The following is a 21903-nucleotide window of genomic DNA, read 5'->3' as shown; positions in this document are numbered from 1 at the left end:
CGATATTATAGTATATGTCACGCATATTATAATGTGCCGGGTGTATATCTAGCAGATGGTGTATGGACGATTCCCTTGGGAAGTCTGACAGCCAAAAAGAAGAAGAAGATAATGTGCCGGGTGGGGAATTGAAACACAATCCTGAGTGATCGTGTCCAATCGCACTATACCCAGATGAACCTCTCTCATCCTTATTTAGCTTCCAATGAGTAAAAACATTTTTATCATTTGTCGGTATCGTGCTGTTTGTCAATAGTTGCAGTGTTCTCTCAAAGCACTGTAGTCGTATTAGTTTACATCATGGTTGCCCTACGATCGCTCGCAATTGTCAACGCCGATCAATTTGCATAATGTCCAATAAAGTGAGTATCAAACTTAGAAATTAGCGAAATTATCGAGTTGTATATTACATTCTTAATCAATGGGAAATAGGAGAAATGCATTTTTTTTGTCCGTTTTTAATTAATCGCGATTGCACGAGTTTTATATTTTACGATCAAGGCTTCTTCGCACATACGTCAACCTCGAAACTATTGACATTTCTTACTATGTGAATGTCGGTAGAACGTCATTATAATAAGGCGAAATATAGATTTTGTATTTACTGCCATCACTATGCACATCTTTCATCAACTATAGAACGCATGACCCATTGTTTTGAAGTTTTATTTATGAGCATCAATAATATAGAAATTAGATGTAAAAATTAATGTCTAAAAATTTATGTCGTTCCTACAACAATTCTTTTCACATTTCGCTTTTTACAAATATAAAAGAAATATATACATAAAAATGTATACATTTATTTTTAAAATAAAAATAGAAATTTTTTTTTCCTCTAGAATGTAAAGCTTAAATAAATCATAGTTTATAGTTAAATCATTGTTATTATATATAAGATGTTATCGCAAAAAAAAAAACATTGTATATGCCTATCAAGTTTTACTTTATATCTTAATCAAATTTTTATATATATATATCTTTTTATATTGATAATATTCCATTATTCCTTTTTAGGGAGCTACTAAGAAAACTGAACTTAAAAATGAAGTTAAAACACATACGCGGTCAAGATCAAAAGTTCTATCAGGCAAAGAAAGCGATGCAGAAACGTCGAAAAAATTGGAGTCTAATCTTCTAAAAAAATCTCAAACTATTGAGCATAGAGGAGATGGGGACAAATCAAAACTGTTACAGAATTCCATAACAAATAGAACACGACCAACTAGAAATATTAGTAAGCCATCTATTGGATCTTCTCAGGTTAAGACTATCAAGCAAAGTTCTTCATCTTCAACATTGAAATCTAGTCCACATAATGCTTCATCTAGTCACTTGTTAACAAAAAAGAATATAAATTCCAAGACAAAATCTGAAAATGCTATTAAATTGAACGACGATAATACAGTCAAGAGGAACTCTAGAGAGCAAACAGGATATTCAGAAAAAAGAGGCTTCAGTAAAATATATATGTCAAAGCCAATTACAAACAAGCTTAATATTAAATCTAATGAGAAGACTGTATATCGAACATCGAGAGATAAGGAAAAATTGCAAGATTTTTCTGTATTTGATCAAGCTAAATCACAACTATTATCCAGAGAGCGTAGGAAATCCAGAACACTAAGTCCCAGTGAAGTAAAAATGCTGCATAGTGCTGTAAAGAGACCAGAGATAGCAGAGAAAATAGAGCAGAAGAAAAATATCTCAACAGATCCACCTGATCATCCTGATGCAAAAGCAGAGTCGGATCAGGCAGACTATGATTACGAGGACGATTTTGAGGTAAAAAAGGAAAAAAGAATTGTATATAAGAATTATAATTTTAATAAGCTCTTAAAATTGCACACATATTTAAAGAATTTGAAGATACTTGAAACTGAGATATCTAAAATTATGAGAATCTAAAATTATGGTACTTCTTTTAGGATTATGAGTCGGACTTTCAAGAATGCACCGACAGCGATCCTTCCTTAATTAGCGAAAAGTCAGATAGCAGCGGAAGTAGTTCCCATCTAGAACCTATCGAACTGCGTTCCCGAGAAAAGGTACTATTCAGTATATTATATCTATATATTAAAATACATATATATTTTTAAAAAAATATATTGCGGAAGAACACGGAAATGAAAGTCGAAGAGGAACATATGCTCGATTCGGGACACTACGATCTTGCAGAAGCAAGAAAACGGGCGGCACGGATAGAATCTATGCTCGTAAATCAATCCAACACGCCGCCGTTACCTGAATTAAGAGAGCCAATTGGCAAAATATTTAGGTTTGTGATAACTAAAATCAAATATCAAGACAAATAAATGATTATTTATATGCAAGCTTATTATTATTTGCTTCTTATTGTCTGAGTGTTACATTTTTATGTAGGATTTTGTTGCATGTTTTTCTAAGCTATTGTGTTTTGAGAAAAATAAAAACGTGTGGTCAATTTAACGCATTCGCATTTATTTTTGGAGCAGTGATGACAGACCGTTGGAAAATAAATCTTTGCCATCATCTACCGATGAAGGTTTCGAGGATAGTCGCTCCGAGGACTTTATTAGATCTCCACCATTGTCGCAAATACCATTTATCGATTTTCGTAAATCGAAAGAAAACCAAGATGAAGAGGTAATACACTTTCATAAGAATGTACCGCACAATTTATTGTGTATTTTTTTAAATTCTGACAAGTTTGCCTTTTTTTGTAGAATTTACGAAAACTTCGTAGTAGAGGCGAGGAATTATTGGAAATGATAAAACTGGATTTTATGGAATGGTCGCTCTTAGAATGCAGCCCCATACCTTATGATGAATTTATAAGAAATTATGGAAAACTAAATACTCAACAAGTATGTAACTCATTGTATCATGATTGTATGATGGTTTGTAACATATTATATTTTACCAGGTATATACTCAAACTGGCGACGATAATATGGATATCGAGATACAAACGGACGAAGTACACAGTAAGAATAAATGGACTCAATTCCCTATAACCTGTAGAAAAGAATTACGTGACAAACGGGATATAAATTTATTTAGAATGGTATTAATTCATTCTATTTAGAGAACTTGATATAAATTTAGCAAAACAGAATCATTCTAAATTTTTTATTAAACTTTAGGAACAAAATGGTGTCGGAAACGATTTGGATGAGCCGGATGATACAAATTTTACATTACGGCCATCATATGATGTATTACAATTGAATGATTTTCTTAATCGCGCGGGCACAGTCGTGTTATCCTTACTGGAAGAGAAAGAACACGGTGGTACCGTTTTTCAAAACAATATAGACGGATTATCGTTTAGTGATGGTTTCGTGAAGCTCTCTGTAGATTCAGTGACGTTCTTAGCTACCAGGCCAGTTAAGATTATACACTATTCAAACATTTCAAATAAGATTTTGCTCACTATACACGCTCCCGTAGAAGAGGTAAGTGAAACTATTATACTATTCACAGTGGTTTAAAATAATTTCAAACAACAAATTTTTCTTTTACAGGAGATAGAAACCATAAACAAACAGGATTACATTACTGATTGTTGCATTGGATGCGTTTGGAACATTTCCGAACCTTCGTTGCCGAAGAAATTATTCTATTCGCAAAGCTCCATTACCGCTTGTTGTTTTCATTTAACGAGTTGCGACATAGTATTCGCCGGACTCGAGGATGGGTACGCGGTTTGAATCTTTTTCTAAGTTTTTATGTTTCTTTGTATTCATTTAAAAATAAAAAAATGAAAATAGGTCACTGAGCCTCTGGGATCTAAAGGATGATGAAATGTGGCATCAGAAAATTACTGATAAAGCTAACGAATTGGATTGGGTAATAAGAACCCCTACTTATACGACAACAGGAATTACAGAGTTAGATGCACATACGTCGCAAGTTGTTGCGATACGTGTGCAGTCTAAAATCGAGACTTTTTCTGCCAAAGAAAGGAGCAACAAGTTTGTCCCTATCCAGGTTACTACTCTGTCATTGATCGCTATGTTAACATATTGCTATTAAAAAATGTAGTTCTATTAATCCTTGCTTGTTCTTAACAAATTTAACAGATATGTAGTTTAGACGAAGATGGTTATCTCATAATATGGAGTATTGTACATAATATGGGTATAAATATAGACGATTTAGGACTCTCTCACTGGGGTAACATAAGACTTGTAAAGAATCAGAAAATGTCTTTAACAGAAAGAAACAAGGAGATGTAAATATAATAGATATGCAAATCTCTTTCGGTATATATACCCAAAATTTTTAACTATCCGACTTTCTTTTAGAATGAATACATTTATCGATATGCAAGTGGACAGCGCTAATACAAATAATGTTTATGTCGTAACTAATAATACTAATGTTTTGCATGCTACTTGCATCGGTAACAAAACTAATCCGTTAATGTACAAACCAACTGAAATAAGTAAGTCGTAGTTTTGTTATTGCATCGAAAAACATCATAATGAAATTGTCAATTACATAATTAAATAATTAATAATAATTATAGGTGAATGTGGTAGTTCAACTTGCATCGATATCTGTCCTTTTAATCAATCATTTTTCTGGGTAAGATTTCTTTTGTTATTTATAGTTTTAAAAGTTTATTTGATTTCTATCAATCTTATCTTTATGTCGATTAGATCGGTTGTAATGACGGAACGATTCGACTTCATTACTTGAATACGGAGAGACCGATCGTACAACTGAAAAATGAACTATGTATGGATAAAATAAAAATTTTGCAATGGTCAAAGACGAAACCGCTGACTATATACATTCTGGACAATAATTCTCGGTAAGTTCATAAATAAAAAAGAACAGATATTGCAAATGAACGAATCGGATGGTGCGATAAATGAAAACTTAAAAACCAACAGAATTCATGTATGGGATTTGAGTAAGAGTGATACCGGCCCTGTACATACATTGTCTATGCAAAAGAATGGAAAGATAAGCAGCATGCAGTTATCCCCTTGCATAATGGATCAAGATATGATGAATCAATACTTGGTGTGTTTAAATAGATAGAGTTTATATTCGAAAGAGATTTCTATGCATTTTACATTTCGAAATATGTTTTTTCAGACTTTTGGCACCGAATCTGGTAATGTAGAAGTACATAAATTGAAAAAAGATTTCTATTATTCGAAAAAAGAAGAATTTTTACAAGAATTCAACGTGTTTTCGCGATACGTTTCGGTTCCATAAATAAGAACAAATATGGACTTGTAAAAGGAGAATTATATAGAAAGACACTAATAGAAGAGAAAGATCGCTTAGAATTGTAATTATTATTAATACTTTTGAAGAATTGGATAAATTCATGGATTTTATACTTCCAATATAAACGTACGCTTAAAATGTAGATGATTTAGATATTAGATATTCGGTAAGTATCATTTCAATACAAGTTGAAATTCGCATTTTTAATATTTTGATATTTTTAACTTAACAAGGGACAATCTCGCATATTTCCGAATTAATTATACAAGATAGTGTACTAGTAATCATTGGTAATTTCTGATGAAATTAAACATTTCTAATGTGTGCATTGAAGCACGTTTGAAAACAATTGGAATTTTTTACACTCTACAGAGACTAGTTGAGTAACAAATGAGATTTTTGCACATGTATTTTTCTTTATCGCAATTCCATCCAGAGAAAGTAAATACCGTCCAGTATAGATAATAGTATTTATAACACATTTATATACATATATATATATATATATATATACATTTATTTAGTATTGTACAAAAAATATATAAATATAAGAGAAAGGATAAAAATGAAATAATAAGATTGTACTGTTGAGATATATGTAATATTTTATACATAGTCTAAATGATTTGATGTCACGTTTTCTTCGTACATACAAATAATTCATTATTGATAATACCCTTGAAAAAGAGTGATGATTCTATCTATAAAAATAAGCTAAAAATATACAATAAGATTGTTTCATATTTTGTTTTTGAGAAAATTTATTTTAAAAATTGGACAGTTAATAATGTTTTATTATTTTTGAGCTTGGATAATTCCTGACTACTTTTCAACATCAAATATATAATTTATAAATATATTACACAAAAAATATATATATTTAAATTATATATTTTTTCTCAAGATTCATCTCACAATAAGACCATTAAAAAAATATGTATTTCTTTAAACGAATTTTATACTAATACTTGCACACTGTTGAATCCACCAACATACAACATGCAATGTCATTAAAAAATTATACAAACTTAAGATAAAGGAAAGATGTTACTGATTTCACAATTTTTTAAATTTTGTTTTCTCAAAAATAAAACTTTGTATAGAAAAAATCTATTCTTTTATACAAATCTAACTTTTGTCAATTGTACCATCAATAACAAATGATTCTGTATTATATGGCATTGTCTGTTCCTAGAGAGCATACAATTCATTGTCAGCAGCTCAACAATTAATTTAGAATAATGACAACTATCATACATAGGGAAACAATTCCCTGAAAATAAGAGATCCATGTGCTCGCGGCACTACAAACTTCTTGGTTCATAAAATCTTCTACGATTTCGTCGTAATTGCGTCCTCTCAATACTTGATGACCATGTAACTCTAAATGTCGCGTGTTGTGCTGCAACAACAAAAATTACATTTATCACATTTATAACTAAATATCTATCAGAATGCTATTATATTGTAATATTTTTTATCGTAAAAAAAAAATAATATAACATCGGCAATTTTTTCGCAAATGACACATGTTTGAAAAAGTGCACTCTTTTTTTATCGCAAATTTAAAGAAAATTTATCGGTATTTGATTCACACATTTAGTAAACACACCGGGAAACACTTTCTTTCGTAAAAAATTTGAAAGTGATAAAAATTCTGAAATTGCAAAGATACATATTATTGACATGATGTGTGATTATTGTTTCTGGATCAGGGAGATGTTGGCCAGAATTAATGCCGAAACGCAGATTGAGAAAAAGAAAAAGATAGTACCGCGGGTGGATCCGGTTGTCATTGTTCACGGAGGCGCCGGGAAAATTCCTCGATATGCACGAAAATTTATGCTCGATGAGGTTAAACTATTTGTTATCTATACCGAACAATGTGCGAAAGTTTTATAAAATATGAGAAAAAAACGCGATATTCGATGAATGGATACAGGTGAAAAATGCCGCTGTGGCAGCGTATCGCGATCTGATTAAAGGATGCTGTTCGCTGGACGCAGTTGAGCGTGCGATTTGCCACATGGAGAGCAAGAAGTATTTTAATTGCGCGTATGGAGGTTCCTTAGACGCTAACGGCGAGGTCGTGATGGATGCTGCGATAATGACGAACGATTTACGCGTGGGTTGCGTAGGCGCCGTTCGAAATATAGCACATCCTATAACATTAGGTCTGCCATAATAATTAAATGATTATTTTTCTAAAGTGACCTGACCAAAACATTCAACGTTCTTACAGCCAAACTGGTCTTGCAACAAACGGAACACATGTTGATAGTCGAAGACGGAGCGCAGAAGTTCGCCTTGGAATCAAATTTTCCCACTTTGTCTCCCGGTAAATTGATCGTAACGATTGATTCAAAGACGTCGTTAGACGAAGAAGAAGATAACGGTAAAAACAAAGAACAATGAAGAAAAAATATAACTATTTAAGAAATATTAATTGTAAAATATCGAATGTAAGAAACATTGAACGATACGAGAAAGACACGGCAACTGTTACAAGACGGACAAAAACAATCCGATACGAAGGAATGTATACCGGGATGTGTAATCGAAAGACACGGAGAGGAGGAAAAAAGCGATACCTCGGATATCACAACCATTAAATCAGATGAATCTCCGATGATCGAGCCTGATATTTTACAGGTGGATTAATTTATTTTTCTAGATTTGTGCATGTGTGAAATGTTGGAGCAAAAGTAACTAATAGAATTTGTTTAAGATTTCCTAAAAATTTACAGGATTTTGTTTTAAAATATCTAATATGGCACTTTAATTATATAAATTTAATTTTTACTCTAAACTATAAGTCTACAATTTATTTAAAAGAAAGAGTGTTGTCTCTGTCTACTTCACAAATATATAATATGAAATCTAGACAAATCTATTTAGATAAGTTATGGACTTAGAATATTTTTATGCTCTGAACATTTCACACTAATTGCATAGAAATATTTTATATCTTATGATTATGCTACATGAACTACGTGAGACATATAATATCGGAAAGAATATTTTATTAGCTTGGCGCGGTCGGAGCAGTGGCATACGACCGTAAAAAGCGTCTCGCCAGCGGGACTTCGACGGCCGGAGAAACGGGAAAGTTATACGGAAGCGTGAGCGCGACCGGTACAGCTATCGGTTGCGGCATTTACGTTGATCAAGGTGGCTCGGTGTCTGTTTCGGGTTGCGACAAAGTTATCTACAAATACGCTCCAGCACAGCGAATCCTTCGACGATTGCAATGCAAGACAACGTCGATCGATGAAGCAATCACCGCGATATTACGGGATCTCGAGGAAAAAATCGGCATATCTTCATCGAAACCCGATGTGGGCGTGATCGCAGTGACCGCCGAAGGAATACCGTCCGTGTCCTTCAAGTGCGCGCACTTTCCCTGGGCGTACTGCGACAAAGGCTACGTTTATTACGGATGCGTGAAAAACGAAAGATTTTCGGAGAAGCTCGACGTTCTCGAACGTCCATTAGACTGCATGTGCGAAGATTCCGATTAGCTGAAAGCACAGAGAACCTACCAATCTTGATCAAAGTTTGAGTTGCAGTAAACTCAATGGGTACATTTCTGAGCAAAATATTCCTTGTTGTTCCAACTTATTTGTTTTCTTTAAACCTCTATAGCATAAGACTGAACTTGAAAGAATCAGTTTGAAGACATTTCATCGATATTTTTACGATAATGTCATCGCTTCAAGTTTACCTTCTTAAGTCCCCAATATTAAAAACTATACAATTTTCTATTTCTAGTGTTCTATGTTTAACTTACGGGCAAGATAATGCTGAGGTTGCCTTCGTAAGGCCCATACAATAAGAATGCAGGTGATTGTTTATTGGCATTCTTTCCAAATAGCTTATCCATTTCGAGCAACATGGAATAAATCTCCTGGCGTCTTAGGTCCGTGATATTCTCATTCGATACTATCTATTAAGACAAAAAAAAATCCGTATTTACGAACAAAATTACAAACTGAAAGAATAAAAAGAATCTATATTCACACAACGCATCTAATATTAAGTTACTGTTAAGAAGGAAAGAACTATACCGAACCAAGAGTCGTCCAAGCGAGCAAATACGGAACTTCTTGCGAAGTATCTGTTAAAGTCGGACCTAATATCCTATATTTGGGCATTCGATTGACGTTCCTATGATCAATCTTCTCGTGATAAAAATCACCTGCGATATTGTAAAAGGTACGTGTTAGAAATAATACAGAGGACATTAGTAAGTTGAAATAACGCAACTCACCGATTTCTGTTTTGCTTTCTATGACCTTGAGATTGACGAAGGCAACATCGACGATATCCGAAATTAAATAATTGAAAGCGTCTAAATCATCGTTTGCTCGCTTCATATCTGTATAAAATCATATGAAATCTTGATTATTTTTTCTTACATATATCGTCTGTATGATCGTTTTTATATGATTACACTGAATTTATTAACTTCAGAGAACAGTGTCAGTTTTATCATACGCGATTCATATCACTTTTATACATTACGTGTCGTACAAAATTTAGATATGATCTATCACATGCTCTGTACATTATATATGTTTATATCTTTATGATCGATGCTCGTTTATATTTATAATCGGGACTGTGCATTCAACATATATTACTTTTTCTGCATAAAGAGTGTAAATTAGCTGGAAGCTCTTCGTTGTTATCGAGAACATCGAGAAGGCAGGTGTCTTTGAAGAATTTTGCAACAGCTTGCGCATCTGAACAATCCCAATTTTCGTTTGACATATTTCTCATTAATGTCACAAAAGCGTTCCAACCTGGTAAGACATCAATAATTAAACAAAAACAATTCAGCGATTGATGTTAAATAATATAATTAGAAGATAAATAATATATTCTAATATATATATATATATATATATATATATATATATATATATATATATATATAATTATATAAATATACGTATAAAATCGCACCGATGCTTTTGTAGCCCGTGAAAGACGCTCTGGCACCTTTGAGATCTTTTATGGTCATAAATGAGGAATTAACTTTTACAATTGCCACGATTCTGTTTATTTCCTCTTTTGCGTTAGTCATAGCATTGACAATAGGCTTCAAACCTTTCCTATGAGAAAGACAATATAAAAATAAAGGGAAAATACTTTTTCTCTTTTCATCTATCATATTTCTCTGTCGGCATGATTTTCGCACTTACATTCTAGCTTCGAGAAGTTCCTCGGGCCGCACGAAAAAGATGTCCATTAGATTGTCCTGTATGGCTTTCAAGCACGATTCTCTGTTTTTTTCCTGGAAGCAGTAGATCTTCGGTTCCACACCGTAAACGATAGAGGCGGCTCTCAGCGAGTCACATTTACGCGACTCGAGATTGGACACCACACACCACCGTACTTCTCTTGAAGGCCGACAACCCGATCGAGTATATGCACTCATAAAATTTGGGACTGTAATCGGGAGGTATAAGGACAAACAATATCAGGTATTTTATATCACTTTCTATATATATATATATATATATTCCTGAATATTTTTTTTAGAAAATCTCATATCAGTTCAAATATTCTTTAATTGATTTCTATTTCTCTGAACCTCTGAAATTCTCCCAAAATCTTAACAAACATTAAATTAATAATTAACCGTTTCTAAATTGTTAATATATTCTTGATGATAATAGGGATTAATCGCACACACATTTGTGGAGCTTAAAAAAACTTGCATTTTAAAAACTTACATTAATAAAATGGATATTATCTGAAACGCGAGGAAAAATGGTATTATTCAAATATGTGAAACATACAAGTTGCAGATTTTATACGATATATATACATTACATCGGGATAAATAATCGGACGGTACTTCTAGTGTGTCTATATCGGCTACAGTGATGTAATAATTTTCCATCAGCTGCATCATGGTATTTTTCCAGCAGAACGTTGTGTTGGGAACCGAACTCATCATTTGGGCAATCTTCGCGGCACTTTGCCTAAAGAGAAATAAAAGGATTGATAATTGATTCTTTAATCTTGCAAAGTCAAAGTAAATTAAAATTAAAGAAACATAAATTGCACTTACATTGTAGCTATGATGACCGGCCACGGTTTTGATATCCAAACGCATGGTTCATCGAATGTAAGCGGTTTTGTGGTACCGTCCGGACACAGAAACTTGTAATCCCGCCTATCGACCATCTCGGTCTGCATCAAGCAGATGTTAATACCGCGTTAAAGAATCGCGCTACAATCCGTCGTAGATATTTTTTAGATCAGCGGATGTGATTCTTCAAGATGTTACACGAATTGGGTTTTTTTTTCTTTTCTTTTTTTTTTGTTATGTTCTCTCGGTCAAAAACAAGAATCGAATATGGACAATAAACTGATCTTTACCTTGAAGTGTACACGAGCGTTGGCCAATCTGACCCAGGCGACATCCCCCATGTTATCGGTAAGACACAATAGAGCACCCTCCCGTCCATAATATTTGTCGGTGTTGTAACAACTGGTCGGATTGTCGCATGCAGCGCAGAGATTCTTATATTTAGATTCTATAAATCATAATAAGACTTTATATATGTATATACGAAAACGTTATTAATTATACTTTCCACAGCTCAATATATGCGTTTATATTTTCAGAATTCCATACATACTCAGTTGATAATCAAATATCGTGTCTGACGACCACGGACCAGCGATGCAAGCCATTTCAAAGAATTTGGATAAACCATGCACTCTGTTCTCGAATAGCGTCATGTTGGAATCACATTCTTTGCTAATTATCATATTTTCGAGATACTGAAATATACAAGAGATCGATAATACACCAGGTAAGTGCAATAATTTGAACGTATTCGCGTAAGAAAGGCTCACTAACCGTTGCAAAAACTGTAGACCAATCGTCGAAGCCGGGATGACATAATCGCTTGCCTTTAATATCCCATATGCGTTGCACACTTTTATGCGCTATGGCCACTATTTGAAAACGCTCCGCTTCTGAAAAAAAAACGCGTCTCATTTGAGGAGTTGCTCTAATTTTAACAATAGACTCTTTGACACCAAATTGTCGACTAACTTTTTTTTAAAAATCTAAATGAATACTTCCAGGAATAATAATCTATATAATAATTATACATATCCATAAAAGAAGAATATAATTTAACTAACATTTAAGTAAACCTTATGTTTTATTAAAGATGTTTAAATTATTTTATTTTATTTGAGGCTTAGTTATATAAAACGTACTGAAAAATTGCGACGAAGTTCGACATTTTTATAGTAAAGTAGTTAAGAGAAGATAAATCGGAAAATTCGTTAATCGTCGAAATTAACGCGTTAAGAATGAAACATATACAATTTTATCTTAATTACCGTATTGGATGAGTTTTAATTCACTCGTGACTAGAACTTTGTATAAGTAATAGTTTTTTATTGCTACAAGTTCTTCTGGCTCCAATACAGTGAAATCGGCATCACCCCCGATTATGCGATGTACACAGCCAAACCTAAATTAGAATTACTTTTATATGAAAAGTCTGCTCGCATAAAAAAAAATCGAGCCGTGCAATAAATCTTCTCCTGAAAAGATCATATCTCTATAGAAATCTATAGCAATAAGAAAAAATTGCACATTTCTCCTAAAATATTCTCGATTATATTATATAATACATGTAATTGCCGTGTATCATCATTATAATATAAGATATTATTATTTTATTAATATTATAATTAATTTTTAATTGGAAGAAATGTTTGGAAACAATCGTCGCCATTTTTGATAGTTGAGAAAAAGATAACGGGGAGATATGGCTTCTCGAGAAAGAGAAAAAGATCAAAGATCAAAGCTAAAATTTTAAAAAATTTCATATTATCTATGTGATACTTGCCTATCGGTTTCTATGACACATATTATTGGACTCTCAGCCAGTTTCGAACAAAGTGAAATAATTCTTTTTGAAGTGTAATCGGTTTTCACTACGCACAGTCTCCCTAAAACGTTACGATGTATTCTTTAGTATATCAGCATTTCTCGAAATGAAAAAAAAATCGGATATTATTTTTATTTTATTGATATTTTTCTACGTATGCTTTTTTCCTATGAATTAATATCTTGCGTGCATTTTAACTAATGTATAAGAACTGTTAAAAAAAAGATTTTCTACAAATTCCTCGAGAAAAATATTTTTGTCGGCGATTGCTTTGTGAAAAAAGAACGCGGAAAGCGTCAACTAATAGTTGACCATACAACCTTCCAACTTCCTTTTATGACAAAACATAACTCGCGTGACGCAATTAGCAATTTTAAATTTTATAGTCTACAATTTAACATTTTAACCGAGCAATGAAACTGGCAATCTTTTTCTCGTGACACAATCTTGTTATTAATATTTTCCTTATTGTTAATATTATTTTGCTATGAATAGGTATATAATTCTATTTCTGCATAATATTTTGTCATATATTTTTTTACACAAACGTTCACGAAAAAAAAAAAAAACATTTAAAAAAATTTTTAGTATAATAATGAATATTATAGTCTAATAATATTGTCGCGATTTTGGTTTTATACTTACATTTTTTATCGATATTGACAGATCCGTGGATGTTTGCAAAGATGACAAGTATGAAAATAAGCCAGTGAGATATACAGAAATCTATGATCGACTTCGAATTTGTCGCCATTCCTTTTGAGAATAAATCTTTTTGTTACATAATTCTTTGAACAAGAGTTTTTCTAATTAACAAGTTTACATTCGCAAGAATCATTTAACATCGCTATCATATAAAAGCTAACTGTGTGCAAAGAATCACGTTACTACGATAAACTTATCATCGAGTTATATTTTCCCGAACCAACATAGTTACAATCAAATTTACTTGATGTATGTATATTCGATATGTCACATATATAACTATAACAAAATATTATTCTATACATGCTTAAAATTGTTTTATCTCATTTAAAAAGCTTTTAACATTCCTTCTGTTAATATGATATACAATATATATATATATTTAGAAGAGATGTTCGGAAAAAAATAATTTTGTTCTAAATAATATCTATTTAACATTTAACATCAATTTACTCAACCCATATCCAATTGATCGATCTAATTGATGAATTCATAATTATTATGTTAAATTTTAAATATGGTTCAAAACATTGTAACCGCCTTTTCTTAAGGAAGATAGATATATATTCGTGTTAATGAGACCTATTGTACATTTTTTTCTTATTGTAAAACCGAATCATTATTATTGCAATTATTATTATTCAAAAAAATATTAACTTTTTAACAATAATTTTTGCAAAGCTAATAAGAACAGTAACGTGATTTCTGATATAAGAACACGCATTTTGTCGACGCCGAATATATACATCAACATATATAATCATATACTTTCGCTTTTTAACCTTGAAACTTTTTGCTAACAAAGAATACCTTATTATACAATAGACGAACCGATCTAAATTTTGCTAAACTTATGCAAATCGCATTCGATTGTAATTCATAATCAATACCGAATATCCGTCTCGTTAGTTTTATTCCAATGTATATTTACATATTGTGACACTAAACATTCGCATTGAGATTTTTAAGCTTTTGAAAATATATTCCTCGAAAATGCCAAAATTGTTGAATATTTAAATTATTATAGAATTTTTAAATGCAGCGTGCAGTTTTTCAAAAACATCGCACGATGCTCGATCTTGCGAAAGCGAATGACATTTTGATTCGAAGAGTCGGTTTCAAATTTTCATCAATTCTCTCATTGCATACCTTAACATCGAAATTCTTGTCATATATGCGATAAACCACGTTTTTTCACTCGTCTTGCTTGCTATGTTCTTGAAAAAAAAAAAATAGTCGAGATGCGCTCAGCTAAAAATATGCCTGTAGAAAATAATCCGACTTTGAGAATATTATTCAACACATGGAAAAAAATTTGCACTGAACTTTAAAATCTGCGACGCATGTTACGAAAACACGAGTGATGACCGGTCGAAACTTCCGACTGTCCGACGACTTGGATAGCACACAGCTGATGCTTACCGCTGATTCAACCGATTTCGTCCAACGTCTGTATGTGTGCGTGTGTATAGGAAACTGGAATCACATTAAATCTGGTGGGAGAGAAAGAGAGAGAGATCGAGATGGGAGACTTCTTCATAATGCGTGTACGACGCGTGTTATGTTATGAAAGTGACATTGCTCATGAGAGCCCAAGATAGAACGATGTTTAGCGGGAAATGCTTTGAAAATTGTAAAGTTTATATCTTTGAATGTTTTTTTCTTTAATTTATTTATTTCTGAAAGATTATGAAAATATTTCCTCTTATAATCGTTGTATTTACTCTGATTTTCTTATATAATAGCTTTAAAAATACGAATTTTTAAAATACGTATTATTTTAAAGATGAAATAGTGCGTGTTGTTATTATTATTTCACTATCGCATTGTCAGAGCATGAGGAATTAAATTCACAAACTTTGGTTGAGAAATTGATTTATCACTCAAGATAATTAAAACTTTGAACAAATTGATGGATATCTGAATCATAAGAGAAAGATTGCATCTTATAAAAAAAGAGAAGCTTCTTATGAAAAAGAATTTTTTTATACGAGAATTTTCCCTACCACAATCGATTCATTTATAATTGAAGTATATAATTTGTTTTTTTTTATATATATATATATATATTTTTAATAGATGAGACTATTTATTTATCTGAATTTTTGATAGGAATGTAATTGCAGTTTATATACATGATTTTCGTACTATTTATTAGTGATATTACGAATTATTCTCATTCGAAATTTATAAATTCAATTTCTCGTGCTTTGATATTATAAGTTAATCGAAAAGAGAGATTATTTACAAAACGCTTTTTAAATCCATATTTTAAATCCATATATTATTCAAAAATTAAAATTAAAGAGAAAACATATATTATCAAAGTAAACATTTTTATAATCTATTAAAAATGTACATGTTGCTCTTCTTATTTTTTATTTTTATTCGTATAACAATTTATTAATATAAATTAACTGTGAATATCACATCAAATCAAGCATAGAACACAAAGACCGATTGTTTATAAGATGAGACGGGAAATTATGACAATTATAATGATGAGTCACGATAATTAACAGCAAGATAAGATTTCACTGTCCTTGATTATAGTATTAGCTTCTGTATGCATATGAATGCGCTTTATTTGTGAAGAGAATGATATATCGCAATCTAAAAAAAAAAAAAAAAAAAAAAAAAATAAGATTTATGACTGGTAGGATATCCGTATACGCTTTTGTACGATAATATATTATGCATTGTTGAAGAATTAGAGAATCGAGAAACACATATCTATTCAGAATTTAATCGTGTACTCCAAGAACATTATTATTCAAGCATTTCTCGGTGTTATCATCGCGAAGATAATGTAAATATTTAATATAAGAGTCAGATCGAATTTTCTATCTTATGATGTGATTCAAACATATGTGGAAATATCAAAAGGCTTTGAGTGAATAAAAGACAAGCTAATAGAATATATAAAAATGCAATACGATAAAATATCATCTTTATTTAAAAACTGATTTCCCGCCGCATTATCGACGGTTAAACAGAATGATATTGATAACAAACGAGCAGATTTTTCCAGCGATATTGTCGTAAATTAACGCATAAATATATATATATATTAAAATTTAAATTACATGATTTTCGATATTATGCAAAATAAAATATAGAAATCGTTTTATTACTATATCGACGAGATAACTTTGCATTGTTATCGCACTCTCGGAGATAATGATACTGCAGTTACACTGCACTACAGATAGAATAAGGTATTTCAGTTTCGAGTGAATGTTCTTCAATCGCAGTTCTTTTTGAAAAATCTAAAATTGATCTTTATTATAATTTTGTCTTTCATGATAATAATTTTACAATTTTGCGAATAAAAGATATATGCAAGAAAAAGTAAGAATGCAAAAGTAAAGATTAAACCGATTATCGTAAATGATAAGTTTAAGCGAGCCATATATTTGACATTCGTATTTTTATCAAACTTTGCAAATATTTAGTGAATCGAAAATGTGGCGTCAAATATTTTATTGTCAAAGTGTTTATCGAGATAAGACAAGAGTGTTTTATGTAACGACCGCTGCGCGTTTGATATCTACTTGGTCATCTCGAACTTTAGAAAATCGTCCCGCTAATATAATTGCATAATAGCAATCGTTCTATCGAAGTGATGTAATTTCGATACAACGCATCGGTATTTAGATGCGAGAAATGTGTTGATTAGAAAAGTGTTCACCTAATGGAAATTGTGACATTTATAACTTATGTATATATTAAAGCAGTACAAGCGGAATCTCTATATTTATGTGAGACTGCACCTTCTGCTCTTTGGATCTTTTGTCTTTAGTCTGTCGAAGAATAAATACGCGTATCTTTTATATTTACGTGTAGAAAGTGCAAGTGTAGGATGCATAGATAGAGTCGCATGTATTTTTGATCACACATACATATGTAGATACTTCTCTATATAATAGCTGTATCACATACAGTATGCAGCTCGTCAAGCGATTAAGAGACTCGAAAATTTGTCAGAGACGAACTTCTGTCGCTGAATGCGCAGGCAGCCTATAAATACAGTAAATTTATCGAATGACGTACAGCTCTCTGGCTGGAGACTGGTAGACTTGAGTGACGATCGCAAATGATTACGACAAATGAACAAGTGCTTATAAAATTTTTTTCTAAAAAGCATCGAATTACGTATAAAACGCGTGCGTCGATGTTATGACAACAAACAGCTGATCGCAACATCATGCGGTGCCATTTTGGAAGCGTGTGAAGTTTGTAAAAAACGATAGTTTCTTTTGAAGTTCGATATATCGGATAAAAATGGCGATGATTCAAATTCGAATACACTCACGCAGAATAGAAAATCATAATAATATAAAATGACATCAAAATGATATCATAATGATTTCTAATAGTCATTATGATGTCATTTCGATATTATTGTGATTTTCTGTTCTGCTTGGAACGATTGTACGAAATATATAATTTTTACGGAAATGCCAAATGTGTTTATTAACATTTTGCTACTGTGTGTAATATATTTGTAGAAAATTTTACAAATAATGTTTTTAATATTTTTGCAGGTAAAATTATTTTGACGCAATTCTAGTTTCACATTTGATATTGCTTGACTGTATGACATGAGATTATAAACATGATGGCACCGATTTAATATTTCTATCTATATAAAAATATGAAGTACGAGGATACAAAATTTTTTGGACACATCAATATCTATCTTTTTATCCGAATACCATGAAAATTAATTATATGCAACTGCCTGTAAAGGCGCATTATTTCTTTTTTATGGCAGGTATATATAGAATAATATATATTTCCTTTATATATCAAGAATTCTTATCTAAGTTGAAATTTCTTGTATATCTTTTCTTCACATAATATAAAATATAAAGAGAGATACATATATATTTATATAATATAAGAAAATGATATAAATATATAAAATATAAATTTAATATATAATAAAATCTTTCTATAACTTAAACAAATATACTTATTATAGAGAATATAAACTATATATTTAAAAAATATATGTATATATTATGACAATGTTAAAATATTAAAAATTAATTATTAATAGTTTAATAAATTATTATTAGATGTTTATATATACATATACTGCAAGAAATTAATGATAATTATTTTTTTTATTTTAGCTATGGGTCCTATATTACCGTTTCTACCAGTTTATGGCAAACAATTAGGCATCTCACCATTAATTATGGGTAGCATAACTGCGATTTTGCCTATTCTATTTTTGATAGCAAAACCAGCATTCGGCTTTATCGTAGATTATTTTCGCGCCTGGAGAAAATTGATATTTACAGTATTGCTTGCTGTAACGAGTGGCTGTTACATTTTGATGTACTTTTTACCAGTATTGCCAGGTCCAATGCTACCACATCATCAGTTTCAAAACATCTCGTGCTCTTCCTTGCTGTCTTGTGATATGAATTATGTAAATTTTTGTCTTACAATACAATTTTTTGTTAATAACGCAATAATAGTAAAAAATTTTCTATATGAAACATTATTTAGTAAAAATTTTATTTAGATAAATTTGTTTATATTTATTTTTATAAATCTAAACGTTTTTCAGATAATTTTATATATATAGCTATGTTTTAATATATTATTTATTATTTTTATTTTAAGCATGCCTCAGCAATGGTATCGTGTAATGGTATAAAAGATACTACATGTCATTGGATATGCAAGGATATGAATTTTTCCACGCGAGTATCTTTTCATACAGTTAGAGAAGAAGCATTCATCTCACCAAATACTACATGTCTATTAAATATTAATGAAACGTCATCGTGCCAAAAAAATATAACAAATAACTGCAATGTTACCTGTGATAATTTCGAGGATACTCATTGTCTATATACCTCCATTACATTCTGGGGATTTGTTCTTTTAATGTCTCTTGGCAATATCGGTTTTAATGTTTCCAATTGCATAAGCGATGCAATTTGCTTTGACATATTAGGTAAGTGTTTTTGTATATATATTTTAAATCAAAATATAAAAGTATTAAGATATAAAAATATATAATTTGCAATAATTTTGCAATAATTAGTCGTGTAGTTTTATATGTTAATATCACGAAAAAGGAAGAAATGCCTTTCTTACTAAACTTATTTATCCGCTCAGGTGAAGGTGGACAAATGGGATACGGTAGGCAACGAGTATGGGGTACGATCGGTTTTGGTGTCGCAGCATTTCTAGCCGGTTACACAGTAGATTTATGGTCGCAAGGAGGAATCTATAAGATTTATACACCAGCGTTTCTTCTCGTGTTTGCATTCACTTGTATTGATTTAATTTGCTGCAGAAAATTGGAGGTAATTGTACTATAAATTAAGAAGAGAAGGAAATGGAAAAAAAGAAACAGTAAAAAAAAAGAGAGAAAGAGAGAGAAACAGTTTTATTCATATTATCATTCATATATTATACTGTTTTCATCTCTTATTATATAATTTTGTTACAGCTGCCACTCATGTCAGATTCGACAAGTATAGTCAAAGATATATATGCGCTTTTGAAATTGAAACCTATTGTTATATTTCTGTGTTTCGCTACTCTCGCTGGCATTCTTGATAGCTTCATGATTTATTTTTTGTTTTGGTAAATTTTTAGTTTTATCAATATGTTTCATTGTATTTTTTCAATTATTTAATAGAAATACAAATAGAATTGTTATTTAATGCTTTTTTATTAGGTATTTAGAAGATCTCGCTATGGCAACCGGTTATATGGGTGAAATTAAATTAATAGAAGGTATAATAGTAGCCGCAGAAACTCTTGGTGGCGAGATAATATTCTTCTCATTGTCTGGTAACATAAAAAATATTTCTGTATCATAGAGTTTGTGCTCTACGTAAATAAGTATTATATAATTGAAAGTATTTTATGCTTATAATATCATAAATTTTTTCTTTCTCCAGGTAAAATATTGAAGAAGTTTGGATATGGTTACACTTTTACATTCTGCTTTGTATGCTACGCGTTACGTCTAGGATTAATATCTCTTGCACCAACGCCATGGTGGGTAATCCCGGTAGAATTTTTCATGCAAGGACCAACATACGCGCTTTGCTACACGACAATAGTAGCATACGCGAGCGCGGTATCACCACCTGGTACATCAGCCACCGTTCAAGGAATTGTGGCAGGAATGGACGATGGTTTCGGTAAGAACTTGTTACTCAGTTATACATTGAGAATTGTTTTGTAATAATATTTTTTATATTTTCACAGTTAATAAAAATTCTTAATTTTTTTTATTTTTATTTTTTTTATTTTTTTTATTTTTTCAGGATTCGCGGTTGGTAGTTTAATAGGAGGTATCTTGTACAAGAAAGTCGGTGGGGTAATCACTTTAAGAATATTTTCAATACTTGCAGCATTTTCTGCATTAATGTATCTCATTCTTCACAATCTGTACTTAAAACATAGAACACCAGGTAAAAATTCACAAGTAATTTTTAAATCGCTAAGATGTGACTTCAGAATATTAAAAAAAATAATAAACTTTTACTTTTTATTGCAGACACACGAAATAATGTTGAATGGAGAAAACCTGATGATGCACAGAAACATTGTGTTGTAGCAGAAACATAACGTTTTATATAATTTTTCTTATAAATAATAATATAAAAAAATAAGAAACATTTTATTTTATTTTCTATGTATATATATACAATATATACATATATATATTATCTTAAGATAAAGTTTAAATTTTCTTCTCTAAGTTTTATATATTTCTACATATTCATATTTATAAATTTCTTTCTCCTTTTAGATGTTTATAAGTTGTATATGATGATCGTTTGTGAAAATTGAGAGATGAGTTGTAAGAATAATTAACTTTTAGATAATAATTTTTACTAATATTGCAAATGAGAAAAAAGAAGTTGAATTTTTTATAATTTCATGTTTTTATTTGTATTTTATCTCTTGTTTATCATATTCACAATCGCTTTCGCTATTCACTACATTTTGTACACATATATGTACACACACACACAATCTTTTTTATTATTAC

At 31.0% G+C, this 21903-nt stretch overlaps 4 protein-coding genes across 13 annotated transcripts; 3 read left to right on the top strand and 1 right to left on the bottom strand.

Moving 5' to 3' along the window:
- Positions 1–99: 99 nt before the first annotated feature.
- LOC138934838 (cytoplasmic dynein 2 intermediate chain 1) lies at positions 100–5814 on the top strand. Of its 2 annotated transcripts, XM_070298939.1 has the most exons (16): positions 100–362; positions 1018–1785; positions 1929–2048; positions 2118–2278; positions 2475–2625; positions 2706–2846; positions 2906–3046; positions 3126–3437; positions 3507–3679; positions 3753–3972; positions 4065–4216; positions 4290–4429; positions 4514–4572; positions 4647–4801; positions 4884–5016; positions 5092–5814. In XM_070298939.1, the coding sequence occupies exons 1-16, from the start codon at positions 351–353 to the stop codon at positions 5212–5214; spliced, it is 2961 nt and encodes a 986-aa protein (XP_070155040.1). In that variant the 5' UTR covers positions 100–350; the 3' UTR covers positions 5215–5814. The 2 variants fall into 2 exon arrangements, with proteins under 2 accessions (XP_070155040.1, XP_070155041.1); XM_070298940.1 differs by lacking the exons at positions 4065–4216; positions 4290–4429; positions 4514–4572 and having other exon boundaries at positions 5092–5813.
- Tsf3 (Transferrin 3) lies at positions 5809–15414 on the bottom strand. Of its 4 annotated transcripts, none has more exons than XM_070298946.1 (16): positions 15015–15413; positions 13806–13916; positions 13119–13221; positions 12604–12737; positions 12110–12228; positions 11886–12030; positions 11623–11780; positions 11312–11433; positions 11071–11222; positions 10437–10683; positions 10198–10346; positions 9873–10034; positions 9500–9607; positions 9302–9427; positions 9020–9171; positions 5809–6631 (listed from the first exon to the last, which is right to left on the bottom strand). In XM_070298946.1, exons 2-16 carry the CDS (start codon positions 13912–13914, stop codon positions 6458–6460), a joined length of 2160 nt encoding a protein of 719 aa, XP_070155047.1. In that variant the 5' UTR covers positions 13915–13916; positions 15015–15413; the 3' UTR covers positions 5809–6457. The 4 variants fall into 4 exon arrangements, with proteins under 4 accessions (XP_070155047.1, XP_070155046.1, XP_070155048.1 ...); XM_070298945.1 differs by having other exon boundaries at positions 9020–9175; positions 9297–9427; positions 15015–15410; XM_070298947.1 differs by lacking the exon at positions 5809–6631 and having other exon boundaries at positions 9052–9171; positions 9297–9427; positions 15015–15414.
- LOC138934847 (isoaspartyl peptidase/L-asparaginase) lies at positions 6901–8750 on the top strand. The gene is given in 4 exon segments (XM_070298970.1): positions 6901–7083; positions 7172–7403; positions 7472–7881; positions 8259–8750. Coding segments are annotated over 4 exon segments (1302 nt in total). The 5' UTR covers positions 6901–6915.
- On the top strand, positions 9059–21900 carry LOC138934843 (major facilitator superfamily domain-containing protein 6). Of its 6 annotated transcripts, none has more exons than XM_070298958.1 (15): positions 9059–9148; positions 9281–9444; positions 9888–10037; positions 10444–10718; positions 11046–11680; positions 11872–12062; positions 18413–18642; positions 19007–19308; positions 19506–19842; positions 20007–20197; positions 20344–20480; positions 20575–20690; positions 20801–21046; positions 21173–21319; positions 21406–21900. In XM_070298958.1, the coding sequence occupies exons 7-15, from the start codon at positions 18585–18587 to the stop codon at positions 21474–21476; spliced, it is 1605 nt and encodes a 534-aa protein (XP_070155059.1). In that variant the 5' UTR covers positions 9059–9148; positions 9281–9444; positions 9888–10037; positions 10444–10718; positions 11046–11680; positions 11872–12062; positions 18413–18584; the 3' UTR covers positions 21477–21900. The 6 variants fall into 6 exon arrangements, with proteins under 6 accessions (XP_070155059.1, XP_070155058.1, XP_070155057.1 ...); XM_070298957.1 differs by having other exon boundaries at positions 11040–11680; XM_070298956.1 differs by lacking the exon at positions 11046–11680.
- Positions 21901–21903: the final 3 nt, after the last annotated feature.

This window comes from Polyergus mexicanus, unplaced genomic scaffold (assembly GCF_030449975.1).
Source record: "Polyergus mexicanus isolate NDT 795.1 unplaced genomic scaffold, iyPolMexi1.0 SCAF_7, whole genome shotgun sequence".
Classification (NCBI taxonomy): domain Eukaryota; kingdom Metazoa; phylum Arthropoda; class Insecta; order Hymenoptera; family Formicidae; genus Polyergus; species Polyergus mexicanus.
This window is presented reverse-complemented; position numbering and strand designations above follow the sequence as displayed.

Excerpts from the sequence above, each read along its gene's own strand:
- LOC138934838 (XM_070298939.1), top strand. Across the intron at positions 3,047-3,125 it reads ATATAAATTTATTTAGAATG|GAACAAAATGGTGTCGGAAA; the intron begins GTATTAATTCAT and ends ATTAAACTTTAG. Across the intron at positions 3,680-3,752 it reads TTCGCCGGACTCGAGGATGG|GTCACTGAGCCTCTGGGATC; the intron begins GTACGCGGTTTG and ends AAATGAAAATAG.
- Tsf3 (XM_070298945.1), bottom strand. The coding sequence starts at position 13,914 with ATGGCGACAAATTCGAAGTCGATCATAGATTTCTGTATATCTCACTGG. Across the intron at positions 12,229-12,603 it reads ATTAAAACTCATCCAATACG|AAGCGGAGCGTTTTCAAATA; the intron begins GTAATTAAGATA and ends TTTTTTTTTCAG. Across the intron at positions 12,031-12,109 it reads GGTCTACAGTTTTTGCAACG|TATCTCGAAAATATGATAAT; the intron begins GTTAGTGAGCCT and ends TGTATATTTCAG.
- LOC138934843 (XM_070298956.1), top strand. The coding sequence starts at position 18,585 with ATGAAAATTAATTATATGCAACTGCCTGTAAAGGCGCATTATTTCTTT. Across the intron at positions 18,643-19,006 it reads TTATTTCTTTTTTATGGCAG|CTATGGGTCCTATATTACCG; the intron begins GTATATATAGAA and ends TTTTTATTTTAG. Across the intron at positions 21,320-21,405 it reads CTTAAAACATAGAACACCAG|ACACACGAAATAATGTTGAA; the intron begins GTAAAAATTCAC and ends TTTTTATTGCAG.